This window comes from Oncorhynchus mykiss, chromosome 23 (genome assembly GCF_057628025.1).
Source record: "Oncorhynchus mykiss isolate SJ-2025 chromosome 23, ASM5762802v1, whole genome shotgun sequence".
Lineage (NCBI taxonomy): Eukaryota > Metazoa > Chordata > Actinopteri > Salmoniformes > Salmonidae > Oncorhynchus > Oncorhynchus mykiss.
Window position 1 is genome coordinate 53,657,794 of NC_143044.1, and position 14,707 is coordinate 53,672,500.

General features: G+C 48.1%; 1 protein-coding gene across 8 annotated transcripts in view; it reads left to right on the plus strand.

The window, feature by feature from the left end:
* The window catches only part of wdpcp (WD repeat containing planar cell polarity effector), a 215,844-nt gene that overhangs the window by 80,319 nt on the left and 120,818 nt on the right, over positions 1-14,707 (plus strand). For 6 of the 8 annotated variants that reach the window (XM_090217684.1, XM_090217686.1, XM_090217690.1 and 3 more), the window contains exons 2-4: positions 5,603-5,687; positions 12,864-12,908; positions 14,547-14,597. In XM_090217684.1, coding sequence (XP_090073810.1) covers positions 5,627-5,687; positions 12,864-12,908; positions 14,547-14,597 — 157 coding nt within the window. In that variant the 5' untranslated portion in view covers positions 5,603-5,626. The remainder of the gene's footprint in view (positions 1-5,602; positions 5,688-12,863; positions 12,909-14,546; positions 14,598-14,707) is intronic. The other 2 variants (XM_090217688.1, XM_090217689.1) reach the window with 1 other exon arrangement.

Consider the following 14,707-nt stretch of genomic DNA (forward strand, 5'->3'; position numbering starts at 1 on the left):
TAACCACCATACTGTTGATGAAGTGAGTCTATAGCCATGCTGTTGATGAAGTGAGTCTATAACCACCATACTGTTGATGAAGTGAGTCTATAACCATACTGTTGATGAAGTGAGTCTATAGCCATACTGTTGATGAAGTGAGTCTATAGCCATACTGTTGATGAAGTGAGTCTATAGCCATACTGTTGATGAAGTGAGTCTATAGCCATACTGTTGATGAAGTGAGTCTATAGCCATACTGTTGATGAAGTGAGTCTATAACCACCATACTGTTGATGAAGTGAGTCTATAGCCATACTGTTGATGAAGTGAGTATATAACCATACTGTTGATGAAGTGAGTCTATAACCACCATACTGTTGATGAAGTGAGTCTATAACCACCATACTGTTGATGAAGTGAGTCTATAACCATACTGTTGATGAAGTGAGTCTATAACCACCATACTGTTGATGAAGTGAGTCTATAACCACCATACTGTTGATGAAGTGAGTCTATAACCACCATACTGTTGATGAAGTGAGTCTATAACCACCATACTGTTGATGAAGTGAGTCTATAACCACCATACTGTTGATGAAGTGAGTCTATAACCACCATACTGTTGATGAAGTGAGTCTATAACCCCCATACTGTTGATGAAGTGAGTCTATAGCCATACTGTTGATGAAGTGAGTCTATAACCATACTGTTGATGAAGTGAGTCTATAACCACCATACTGTTGATGAAGTGAGTCTATAACCATACTGTTGATGAAATGAGTCTATAACCATGCTGTTGATGAAGTGAGTCTATAACCACCATACTGTTGATGAAGTGAGTCTATAACCACCATACTGTTGATGAAGTGAGTCTATAACCACCATACTGTTGATGAAGTGAGTCTATAACCACCATACTGTTGATGAAGTGAGTCTATAACCACCATACTGTTGATGAAGTGAGTCTATAACCACCATACTGTTGATGAAGTGAGTCTATAACCACCATACTGTTGATGAAGTGAGTCTATAACCACCATACTGTTGATGAAGTGAGTCTATAACCATACTGTTGATGAAGTGAGTCTATAGCCATACTGTTGATGAAGTGAGTCTATAGCCATACTGTTGATGAAGTGAGTCTATAACCACCATACTGTTGATGAAGTGAGTCTATAGCCATACTGTTGATGAAGTGAGTCTATAGCCATACTGTTGATGAAGTGAGTCTATAACCACCATACTGTTGATGAAGTGAGTCTATAGCCATACTGTTGATGAAGTGAGTCTATAACCATACTGTTGATGAAGTGAGTCTATAACCACCATACTGTTGATGAAGTGAGTCTATAGCCATACTGTTGAAGAAGTGAGTCTATAACCATGCTGTTGAAGAAGTGAGTCTATAACCACCATACTGTTGATGAAGTGAGTCAATAGCCACCATACTGTTGATGAAGTGAGTCTATAGCCATGCTGTTGAAGAAGTGAGTCTATAACCATGCTGTTGAAGAAGTGAGTCTATAGCCATGCTGTTGAAGAAGTGAGTCTATAGCCACCATACTGTTGATGAAGTGAGTCTATAGCCATGCTGTTTGAAGAAGTGAGTCTATAACCACCATACTGTTGATGAAGTGAGTCTATAGCCACCATACTGTTGATGAAGTGAGTCTATAACCATACTGTTGATGAAGTGAGTCTATAACCATACTGTTGATGAAGTGAGTCTATAACCATACTGTTGATGAAGTGAGTCTATAGCCATACTGTTTATGAAGTGAGTCTATAACCACCATACTGTTGATGAAGTGAGTCTATAACCACCATACTGTTGATGAAGTGAGTCTATAGCCATGCTGTTGATGAAGTGAGTCTATAACCACCATACTGTTGATGAAGTGAGTCTATAACCATACTGTTGATGAAGTGAGTCTATAGCCATACTGTTGATGACGTGAGTCTATAGCCATACTGTTGATGAAGTGAGTCTATAGCCATACTGTTGATGAAGTGAGTCTATAGCCATACTGTTGATGAAGTGAGTCTATAGCCATACTGTTGATGAAGTGAGTCTATAGCCATACTGTTGATGAAGTGAGTCTATAACCACCATACTGTTGATGAAGTGAGTCTATAGCCACCATACTGTTGATGAAGTGAGTCTATAACCATACTGTTGATGAAGTGAGTCTATAACCATACTGTTGATGAAGTGAGTCTATAACCATACTGTTGATGAAGTGAGTCTATAACCACCATACTGTTGATGAAGTGAGTCTATAACCACCATACTGTTGATGAAGTGAGTCTATAACCACCATACTGTTGATGAAGTGAGTCTATAACCACCATACTGTTGAAGAAGTGAGTCTATAACCACCATACTGTTGATGAAGTGAGTACATAGCCATGTTGTTGATGAAGTGAGTCTATAACCACCATACTGGTGATGAAGTGAGTACATAGCCATGTTGTTGATGTAGTGAGTCTATAACCACCATACTGTTGATGAAGTGAGTCTATAACCACCATACTGTTGATGAAGTGAGTCTATAACCACCATACTGTTGATGAAGTGAGTCTATAACCACCATACTGTTGATGAAGTGAGTACATAGCCATGTTGTTGATGAAGTGAGTCTATAACCACCATACTGGTGATGAAGTGAGTACATAGCCATGTTGTTGATGAAGTGAGTCTATAACCACCATACTGTTGATGAAGTGAGTCTATAACCATGCTGTTGAAGAAGTGAGTCTATAACCATGCTGTTGATGAAGTCAGTCTATACCTTTTGTGTGTTGTTGTTATCAAAGTGAACATGGACAAACACATTCCCTGCCTTTTCAATCACACACACACTTCTCTAGTCCTCACTCGCCTCGACTCTCACACCCTGTCTCACACACCCGCACACACACACTATGCCCCCTGACCACACACACACACACACACACACACAAACTCCAGTGTCGACTGGACACGGAGACACAGAGTGTGGACTGGACACTGAGACAGAGTGTGGACTGGACACTGAGACGCAGAGTGTGGACTGGACACTGAGACACAGAGTGTGGACTGGACGCGGAGACACAGAGTGTGGACTGGACACTGAGACACAGAGTGTGGACTGGACACTGAGACACAGAGTGTGGACTGGACACTGAGACACAGAGTGTCGACTGGACACTGAGACACAGAGACACAGAGTGTGGACTGGACACTGAGACAGAGTGTCGACTGGACACTGAGACACAGAGTGTCGACTGGACACTGAGACACGGAGACACAGAGTGTGGACTGGACACGGAGACACAGAGTGTTGACTGGACACTGAGACAGAGTGTGGACTGGACACTGAGACACAGAGACACAGAGTGTGGACTGGACGCGGAGACACAGAGTGTGGACTGGACACGGAGACACAGAGTGTCGACTGGACGCGGAGACACAGAGTGTGGACTGGACACTGAGACACAGAGTGTGGACACGGAGACACGGAGACACAGAGTGTGGACACGGAGACACAGAGTGTGGACTGGACACTGAGACACAGAGTGTGGACTGGACACAGAGAGACAGAGTGTGGACTGGACACGGAGAGACAGAGTGTGGACTGGACACAGAGACACAGAGTGTGGACTGGACGCGGAGACACAGAGTGCATCCCAGTGTTCTCTAATCCAACAATCCAAATGTATTGATACCCAGGTAAACATGCCGTTCCTACAGAAACCTTTTGGTAGCTCCGGTATACCCACACTACTGTCTCTGATGTGACCTCTGAACTGTAACGCCTAGTCGCCCAGCTATCTCTCTTTGCTAAATGACAGATTTCCTTTTCCTCACTTCATGGCCATATTGGTTTCCCTTCAGAAAAGGGCTGACTTCCAGTTGAAGCAGGTTATTATAGGATAAAGGAATCCTCTTATGGACACACATGAACGCGGACGCAAACACACACACACACACACACACACACACACAAAGAATCCTCTTATGGACACACGCGGACGCAAACACACACACACACACACGCTCACACATAAGCACACACATAAACACACACACACACACACACACACACACACACACACACACACACACACACACACACAAAGAATCCTCTTATGTCAGTAAACTAGTTCCAGTGATACAGCAGTGCTGCTACCCCAGCGTTTCAGTGGCGCCATGTTTATCTGTTTATTATTTTGTAGGGAGGTTGTGTGTGTTGTGTGTGTGTGTTGTGTGTGTGTGTGTTGGAGGTGAGTGGTGGAGTGAGAGTTTATTTCCCCACAGCAGGAGCAAGGGACAGAGATAAGAGAGAGTTCAGCCTCAGCAATATGGAGCGAGGGAGGGAGGGAGGGAGAGAGGGAGGGAGGGATCAGGAGAGAAAGAGAAAGGGAAGGAGAGTCCATCCTCAGCATTATGGAGGGAGGGAGGGAGGGAGGGAGGGAGGGAGGGAGGGAGGGAAGGATCAGGAGAGAAAGAGAAAGGGAAGGAGAGTCCATCCTCAGCATTATGGAGGGAGGGAGGGAGGGAGGGAGGGAGGGAGGGAGGGAGGGAGGGAAAGGAAGAGAGAGTCCACCCTCAGCATTATGGAGGGAGGGAGGGAGGGAGGGAGGGAGGGAAAGGAAGAGAGAGTCCACTCTCAGCATTATGGAGGGAGGGAGGGAGGGAGGGAGGGAGGGAGGGAGGGAGGGAGGGAGGGAGGGAAAGGAAGAGAGAGTCCACCCTCAGCATTATGGAGGGAGGGAGGGAGGGAGGGAGGGAGGGAGGGAGGGAGGGAGGGAGGGAGGGAGGGAGGGAAGAGAGAGTCCACTCTCAGCATTATGGAGGGAGGGAGGGAGGGAGGGAGGGAGGGAGGGAGGGAGGGAAAGGAAGAGAGAGTCCACCCTCAGCAGTAACCTGGTCATGGATGAGAGAGGGATGGAGCAAGGGAGGAAAAGAGAGAGAGAGAGAGAGAGATGATGTGGGGAGAGAGATTTGTCCTCTTCATCAACAGACAGTGATGTGTGTGGAATGATAGGTTCTTCACCACTAATACATAATCATTTGCTGGGTGCGTATATTTCACTAATGTAAATGTTAGAATTTTTTTTGCATATCCCAGCAGAGAGTGGGGTCACAGCCCGGGTCAGATATTATCAACGTTGACCCAGGAGCAATGAAGGTTAAGTGCCTTGCTCAAGGGCACATTGACAGATATTTCACCTGGTCGGCTCGGGGATTCAAACTAAGGACCTTTCTCTCTAACCGACAGGTTACCTGCCCCCCACTACCTATGATGTGTGTACTATAGCAGGGCCTTCTTAGAGTTCACGTGTGTGTGTGTGTGTGTGTGTGTGTGTGTGTGTGTGTGTGTGTGTGTGTGTGTGTGTGTGTGTGTGTGTGTGTGTGTGTGTGTACTATAGCAGGGCCTTCTTAGAGTTCACGTGTGTGTGTGTGTGTGTGTGTGTGTGTGTGTGTGTGTGTGTGTGTGTGTGTGTGAGACCCTGAGCACCCTCTATGTAACCCCCCCGTGTTCATCACCACTACAGGTGTATCTGTCATGTTGTTTTGTCTCCCCTTTTTCTCCTGATTTCACTCGTTCCCTCCTTTCCCCTCCTCTCTCTGCAGTCTCGGGTTCCTCTCCTCCGTCAGATGGCGTTCTGCCTGGCCGAGCTTCACTGTTGGTCCTCCAGCAGCTCACTACAAGTCAGAGGTTTGTTTGTCTGTTTTAGAGACAGATTCACTGTTGGTCCTCCAGCAGCTCACTACAAGTGGAATGTATTACGAAACTTGTGTGTGTGAACATTTCTACATTATCTATCTATATATCTGCTTCTCTCTCTCATCTCTACATAGAGATCCTATTAAATAACACGTATACAGAGCTCTTCAATTCTTCAAATTCATTATTTTATTATTTTATTTAATGTCAATTCTTTCTGATCAAATACATTTAAGACTTCTGGTTCTGAACTTGTACGTTCTATCCAATTAACTCACATTTCTCCCATTGACATGTGTCTGTCTGTCTCCCATTGACATGTGTCTGTCTGTCTCCCATTGACATGTGTCTGTCTCCCATTGACATGTGTCTGTCTCCCATTGACATGTGTCTGTCTCCCATTGACATGTGTCTGTCTCCCATTGACATGTGTCTGTCTGTCTCCCATTGACATGTGTCTGTCTGTCTCCCATTGACATGTGTCTGTCTCCCATTGACATGTGTCTGTCTCCCATTGACATGTGTCTGTCTCCCATTGACATGTGTCTGTCTCCCATTGACATGTGTCTGTCTCCCATTGACATGTGTCTGTCTCCCATTGACATGTGTCTGTCTCCCATTGACATGTGTCTGTCTGTCTCCCATTGACATGTCTGTCTGTCTCCCATTGACATGTGTCTGTCTGTCTCCCATTGACATGTGTCTGTCTCCCATTGACATGTGTCTGTCTCCCATTGACATGTGTCTGTCTCCCATTGACATGTGTCTGTCTCCCATTGACATGTGTCTGTCTGTCTCCCACTGACATGTGTCTGTCTGTCTCCCATTGACATGTGTCTGTCTCCCATTGACATGTGTCTGTCTCCCATTGACATGTGTCTGTCTGTCTCCCATTGACATGTGTCTGTCTCCCATTGACATGTGTCTGTCTCCCATTGACATGTGTCTGTCTGTCTCCCATTGACATGTGTCTGTCTGTCTCCCATTGACATGTGTCTGTCTCCCATTGACATGTGTCTGTCTCCCATTGACATGTGTCTGTCTGTCTCCCATTGACATGTCTGTCTGTCTCCCATTGACATGTGTCTGTCTGTCTCCCATTGACATGTGTCTGTCTCCCATTGACATGTGTCTGTCTCCCATTGACATGTGTCTGTCTCCCATTGACATGTGTCTGTCTGTCTCCCATTGACATGTGTCTGTCTCCCATTGACATGTGTCTGTCTCCCATTGACATGTGTCTGTCTGTCTCCCATTGACATGTGTCTGTCTCCCATTGACATGTGTCTGTCTCCCATTGACATGTGTCTGTCTGTCTCCCATTGACATGTGTCTGTCTGTCTCCCATTGACATGTGTCTGTCTCCCATTGACATGTGTCTGTCTGTCTCCCTTTGACATGTGTCTGTCTGTCTCCCATTGACATGTGTCTGTCTGTCTCCCATTGACATGTGTCTGTCTCCCATTGACATGTGTCTGTCTCCCATTGACATGTGTCTGTCTGTCTCCCATTGACATGTGTCTGTCTCCCATTGACATGTGTCTGTCTCCCATTGACATGTGTCTGTCTGTCTCCCATTGACATGTCTGTCTGTCTCCCATTGACATGTGTCTGTCTGTCTCCCATTGACATGTGTCTGTCTCCCATTGACATGTGTCTGTCTGTCTCCCATTGACATGTGTCTGTCTCCCATTGACATGTGTCTGTCTCCCATTGACATGTGTCTGTCTGTCTCCCATTGACATGTGTCTGTCTGTCTCCCATTGACATGTGTCTGTCTCCCATTGACATGTGTCTGTCTGTCTCCCATTGACATGTGTCTGTCTGTCTCCCATTGACATGTGTCTGTCTGTCTCCCATTGACATGTGTCTGTCTCCCATTGACATGTCTGTCTCCCATTGACATGTGTCTGTCTCCCATTGACTTGTGTCTGTCTCCCATTGACATGTGTCTGTCTCCCATTGACATGTGTCTGTCTTTCTCCCATTGACATGTGTCTGTCTCCCATTGACATGTGTCTGTCTGTCTCCCATTGACATGTGTCTGTCTCGCATTGACATGTGTCTGTCTGTCTCCCATTGACATGTGTCTGTCTGTCTCCCATTGACATGTGTCTGTCTGTCTCCCATTGACATGTGTCTGTCTGTCTCCCTTTGACATGTGTCTGTCTGTCTCCCATTGACATGTGTCTGTCTGTCTCCCATTGACATGTGTCTGTCTCCCATTGACATGTGTCTGTCTGTCTCCCATTGACATGTGTCTGTCTGTCTCCCATTGACATGTGTCTGTCTGTCTCCCATTGACATGTGTCTGTCTGTCTCCCACTGACATACACTACCGTTCAAGAGTTTGGGGTCACTTGGAATTGTCCTACTTAGAAGGCCAGCATCCCGGAGTCGCCTCTTCACTGTTGATGTTGAGACTGGACAGAGGAACTCTGCCTAGAAGGCCAGCATCCCGGAGTCGCCTCTTCACTGTTGATGTTGAGACTGGACAGAGGAACTCTGCCTAGAAGGCCAGCATCCCGGAGTCGCCTCTTCACTGTTGACGTTGAGACTGGTGTTTTGCAGATACTATTTAATGAAGCTGCCAGTTGAGGACTTGTGAGGAGTCCGTTTCTCAAACTAGACACTGTAATGTACTTGTCCTCTTGCTCAGTTGTGCACCGGGGCCTCCCACTCCTCTTTCTATTCTGGTTAGAGACAGTTTACACTGTTCTGTGAAGGGAGTAGTACAGAGCGTTCGAGATCTTCGGTCTTTGTTTCTGGACATTTTGAGCCTGTAATTGAACTCGCAAATGCTGATGCTCCAGATACTCAACTAGTCTAAAGAAGGCCAGTTGTATTGCTTCTTTAATCAGAACAGTTTTTAGCTGTGCTAACATAATTGCAAAAGGGTTTTCTAATGATCAATTAGCCTTTTAAAATGATAAACTTGGATTAGCTAACACAACGTGCCATTGGAACACAGGAGAGATGGTTGCTGATAATGGGCCTCTGTACGCCTATGTAGATATTCCATTAAAAGTCAGCCATTTCCAGCTACAATAGTCATTTACAACATTAACAATGTCTACACTGTATTTCTGATCAATTTGATGTTATTTTAATGGACAAAAAGATAGATTTTCTTTCAAAAACAAGGACATTTCTAAATGACCCCAAACCTTTGAACGGTAGTGTATACTGTCTCCCATTGACGTGAGGCTGTCTCCCATTGACGTGAGGCTGTCTCCCATTGACGTTGACGTGAGGCTGTCTCCCATTGACGTGAGGCTGTCTCCCATTGACGTGAGGCTGTCTCCCATTGACGTGAGGCTGTCTCCCATTGACGTGAGCCTGTCTCCCATTGACGTTGACGTGAGGCTGTCTCCCATTGACGTGAGGCTGTCTCCCATTGACGTGAGGCTGTCTCCCATTGACGTGAGGCTGTCTCCCATTGACGTGAGGCTGTCTCCCATTGACGTGAGCCTGTCTCCCATTGACGTGAGCCTGTCTCCCATTGACGTGAGCCTGTCTCCCATTGACGTGAGCCTGTCTCCCATTGACGTGAGGCTGTCTCCCATTGACGTGAGGCTGTCTCCCATTGACGTGAGGCTGTCTCCCATTGACGTGAGGCTGTCTCCCATTGACGTGAGGCTGTCTCCCATTGACGTGAGCCTGTCTCCCATTGACGTGAGGCTGTCTCCCATTGACGTGAGGCTGTCTCCCATTGATGTGAGCCTGTCTCCCATTGACGTGAGGCTGTCTCCCATTGACGTGAGGCTGTCTCCCATTGACGTGAGGCTGTCTCCCATTGATGTGAGCCTGTCTCCCATTGACGTGAGCCTGTCTCCCATTGACGTGAGGCTGTCTCCCATTGACGTGAGCCTGTCTCCCATTGACGTGAGCCTGTCTCCCATTGACGTGAGGCTGTCTCCCATTGACGTGAGGCTGTCTCCCATTGACGTGAGGCTGTCTCCCATTGACGTGAGGCTGTCTCCCATTGACGTGAGGCTGTCTCCCATTGACGTGAGGCTGTCTCCCATTGACGTGAGGCTGTCTCCCATTGACGTGAGCCAGTCTCCCATTGACGTGAGGCTGTCTCCCATTGACGTGAGCCTGTCTCCCATTGACGTGAGGCTGTCTCCCATTGACGTGAGGCTGTCTCCCATTGACGTGAGCCTGTCTCTCATTGACGTGAGGCTGTCTCCCATTGACGTGAGGCTGTCTCCCATTGACGTGAGCCTGTCTCTCATTGACGTGAGGCTGTCTCCCATTGACGTGAGGCTGTCTCCCATTGACGTGAGCCTGTCTCTCATTGACGTGAGGCTGTCTCCCATTGACGTGAGGCTGTCTCCCATTGACGTGAGCCTGTCTCCCATTGACGTGAGGCTGTCTCCCATTGACGTGAGCCTGTCTCCCATTGACGTGAGCCTGTCTCCCATTGACGTGAGGCTGTCTCCCATTGACGTGAGCCTGTCTCCCATTGACGTGAGGCTGTCTCCCATTGACGTGAGGCTGTCTCCCATTGACGTGAGGCTGTCTCCCATTGACGTGAGCCTGTCTCCCATTGACGTGAGCCTGTCTCCCATTGACGTGAGGCTGTCTCCCATTGACGTGAGACTGTCTCCCATTGACGTGAGGCTGTCTCCCATTGACGTGAGCCTGTCTCCCATTGACGTGAGCCTGTCTCCCATTGACGTGAGTCTGTCTCCCATTGACGTGAGGCTGTCTCCCATTGACGTGAGCCTGTCTCCCATTGACGTGAGGCTGTCTCCCATTGACGTGAGGCTGTCTCCCATTGACGTGAGTCTGTCTCCCATTGACGTGAGGCTGTCTCCCATTGACGTGAGGCTGTCTCCCATTGACGTGAGGCTGTCTCCCATTGACGTGAGGCTGTCTCCCATTGACGTGAGGCTGTCTCCCATTGACGTGAGGCTGTCTCCCATTGACGTGAGGCTGTCTCCCATTGACACGAGCCTGTCTCGCCCCCTGTCTCCCATTGACGTGAGTCTGTCTCCCATTGACGTGAGCCTGTCTCCCATTGACGTGAGCCTGTCTCCCATTGACGTGAGGCTGTCTCCCATTGACGTGAGGCTGTCTCCCATTGACGTGAGCCAGTCTCCCATTGACGTGAGCCAGTCTCCCATTGACGTGAGGCTGTCTCCCATTGACGTGAGCCAGTCTCCCATTGACGTGAGGCTGTCTCCCATTGACGTGAGCCTGTCTCCCATTGACGTGAGCCTGTCTCCCATTGACGTGAGCCTGTCTCCCATTGACGTGAGCCAGTCTCCCATTGACGTGAGCCAGTCTCCCATTGATATAAATTAATGGTCCTCTAGCTCAGTTGGTAGAGCATTGCTCTTTCTACGCTAGGGTCATGGGTTCAATTCCCGCTGGGGAATTGAAAAAGGTATGCAGACATGACTGTAAGGAGCTTTGGATAAAAGCGTCTGCTAATATTAGATACTGTATATTAATAATGTAACACATTCTGAATGAACCAATCATCTCAATTCTGAATCAGACTTTTACTATTCAATTGCGGTCTATGCTCTAGGCTTACGATGACCGCCAACCAACCACTGGCCTTTATGACCTTGTGGGTGGGGCCTAAGTTTGAGTCGGGGTTGACAGTTGCTGTCTCCCATCTCCACGCCTATCTGTTCATCTTTTCAGTCACAGAGAGAGAAATAAATGTGATTTTCCTTGTTTAGCTTCCCTTCAGTCTCTTCTGTTCCAGTCTGGTAAGCTTCAGGTGGAGATAGTGTCTCTGAGGCCAAACCGTGTGTGTGTGTGTGTGTGTGTGTGTGTGTGTGACAGGTGTGTGTGTCGTGGTTATATTAGTTTGTTTCTGACTTAGTGTTTTTTGCTATCAGAGCAAACGTTGGGTGGAGGGATATATCGGGATGGTGGCTTGGGGTGGTGAGGCATGACGCTCCCTGCCAACCCCTGTCTGTACAGTATACATCCGCCCAAAATCCTAGTTACCTGTCTGGAGGATACATATCAAACAGGACAGATGGAAATACTATGAAAGGAATATGACTGTATGAGACTGTTGATACAAGTGTGTGTGTGTGTGTGTGTGTGTGTGTGTGTGTGTGTGTGTGTGTGTGTGTGTGTGTGTGTCAGCGCTCCCCCTTTATTAGTGTGACCTGTTCTAAGGAGCAGAAGACACACACACACACACACACGCCTCAGCAGCAGCAGAAGAGAGGACGTGATAAAATAGTGATGTGCTGTGAGAATCCTGGCCTGGCCCGGAGTTTGGGCCGTCGCTAATAACACCCAATGAAAGTCTAGTCTCAGCAGTTTAGGGGTAGAGGTGTGTGTGTGTTGATTAGGTGCAACTAGGCATATGTGTGGGATGGAGTCTGTCCTGGAGGTGAAGAGGGGTTACAGAGGCTTCTCTCTTCATCAGTATTATATCCCGCTATTCCCCCTCCCTCCCTCCCTCCCTCCCTCCCTCCCTCCCTCCCTCCCTCCCTCCCTCCCTCCCTCCCTCCCTCCCTCCCCCCTCTTCCATTTCCCTCCCTCCCTCTATGCCTCCCTCCCTCCCTCCTCTTCTATTCCCCTCCCTCCCTCCTCTTCTATTCCCCTCCCTTTATCCCTCCCTCCTCCTATATTCCCTCCATCCTTCCTCCTCTAGCCCTCCCTCCTTCCTCCTCTATCCCTCCCTCCCTCTCCCTCCTCTTCTATTCCCCTCCCTCTCTCCTTCCCTCCTCCCTCTCTCCCTCCATCCTTCCAGCCTCCCTCCCTCCCTCGTTATCTGGAACGGAGTGCAGGCAGAAGGGACAGGACACTAGCTGATAGTGATTGTTTATCCCGTGGTGAGAAATTGCTGATCTGTCCGTTTTTCTGACAGACCGGTGATCTCTCTCTCTCTCTCTCTCTACGTCTCTCTCTCTCTCTCTCTCTCTCTCTCTCTCTCTGCGTCTCTCTCTCTCTATCCATCTCTTTCTCTCTCTCCTTCCATCTCTCTCTCTGCTTCTCTCTCTCTCTCTCTCTCTATCCATCTCTTTCTCTCTCTCCTTCCATCTCTCTCTCTCTGTGTCTCTCTCTCTATCCATCTCTTTCTCTCTCTCCTTCCATCTCTCTCTCTCTGCGTCTCTCTCTCTCTCTATCCATCTCTCTCTCTCTCCTTCCATCTCTCTCTCTCGTTCTTTCTCTCTCTGCACACAGATACAGATATTGGCACCTATCAGTACTATGACAAAGGAGAGCCAGGTAAATATGTTTAGAATGTATATGTTCCTATTTCCACCACACACACACACACACACACACACACACACACACACACACACACACACACACACACACGTCTGCATGTTGAGCAGCTGCACGTCTCTTGTCCATCTTCAGTGAGATGATGCTCTTGCTCAAAGCCATTTCATTTGGAGGATTACAGAAGGATGTCTTGATATCTCAGTGGAGGAGAAGAGAGGAGGAGGGAGAACAAAGGAGAGAGAGAGAGCAGAGAGTACCACATCGCGTCGGCTAATTTAAGCTGTGCAAATTGATAATAGCCTTTATTAACACACACACACGCACACACACACACACACACACACACACACACACACACACACACACACACACACACACACACACACACACACACACACACACACACACACACACACACACACACACACACACACACACACACACACACACACTGATATCAACCTCAAATGTAAGACACCGTTCTTTCCACAAGAGGGAGTCCCAGGCTCATTAGAATTACTAAGGGACCCCCCCCCCCCCTTCCTGTCCCTCACCCCTTAGGCACAGATCTAGGATCAGCTCCCACTCCCCACCCCCCAGACCCTCAGATCTAGGAATCAGCTCCTCCTCTCCGCACTGACCCTCAGCTCTAGGATCAGCTCCCCCCTGACCTTAACTGTAGGGGGCGAAACCACTAAACTGACCTTGGATCAGCGTGTGGGGCACTAGGGGCTACTCCTACTCTGTCCTGAAGCAGGTGGCTGTGTCTGGGTGTCCTCTCAGCCTCTTATCTGATTAGGGGCCACTAATCCTGGAAGTGGGCTAAACTGCCAGCGGGGCCTACCAGATCCTACCAGACAGGCGACTTTCCTGCTCCCGGCGGCTGAGTGAGGAGGCTTGGGTTAGGCTGTCGACTGGTCAGATTGGAGGGGCCCTGTTTAGCACTGGCTTGCTGCTCCTGTCCCACCTGGAAACACACACACACACACACGCACACACACACAAATCCTTTCTTGACACATAGACAACACTGACACGTACACAGCATACACCTGAAACAGTAGAACAGTAGAACAGTGGAACAGTAGAACAGTAGAACAGTAGGACAGTAGAACAGTAGAACAGTGGAACAGTAGAACAGTAGAACAGCGGAACAGTAGAACAGTAGAACAGTAGAACAGTGGAACAGTAGAACAGTAGAACAGCGGAACAGCGGAACAGTGGAACAGTAGAACAGTAGAACAGTAGAACAGTAGAACAGTAGAACAGTAGAACAGTGGAACAGTAGAACAGTAGAACAGTGGAACAGTGGAACAGTAGAACAGTAGAACAGTGGAACAGTGGAACAGTAGAACAGTGGAACAGTGGAACAGCGGAACAGCGGAACAGCGGAACAGCGGAACAGCGGAACAGCAGAACAGCAGAACAGCGGAACAGTGGAACAGTGGAACAGCAGAACAGCGGAACAGCGGAACAGCGGAACAGCGGAACAGCGGAACAGTGGAACAGTAGAACAGTAGAACAGCAGAACAGCAGAACAGTAGAACAGTAGAACAACAGGACAGTAGGACAGTAGAACAGTGGAACAGTGTACCTCGTTGTTTTTGACCTCCAGTTCTCTCCTCTTTCTTGCAGCCGTCCCATCAGAGCACCACTACTACACTGACAAACAGGATTTCTCTGAATGTAAGTCCTTTCAAATCACTGCCCTGACAACACAAACCTCATGCAGAAACAACTAACATTATAACAAGCCGTAGGTGATAGTATTTTGGTGGGTTAAATTGTACTATGTT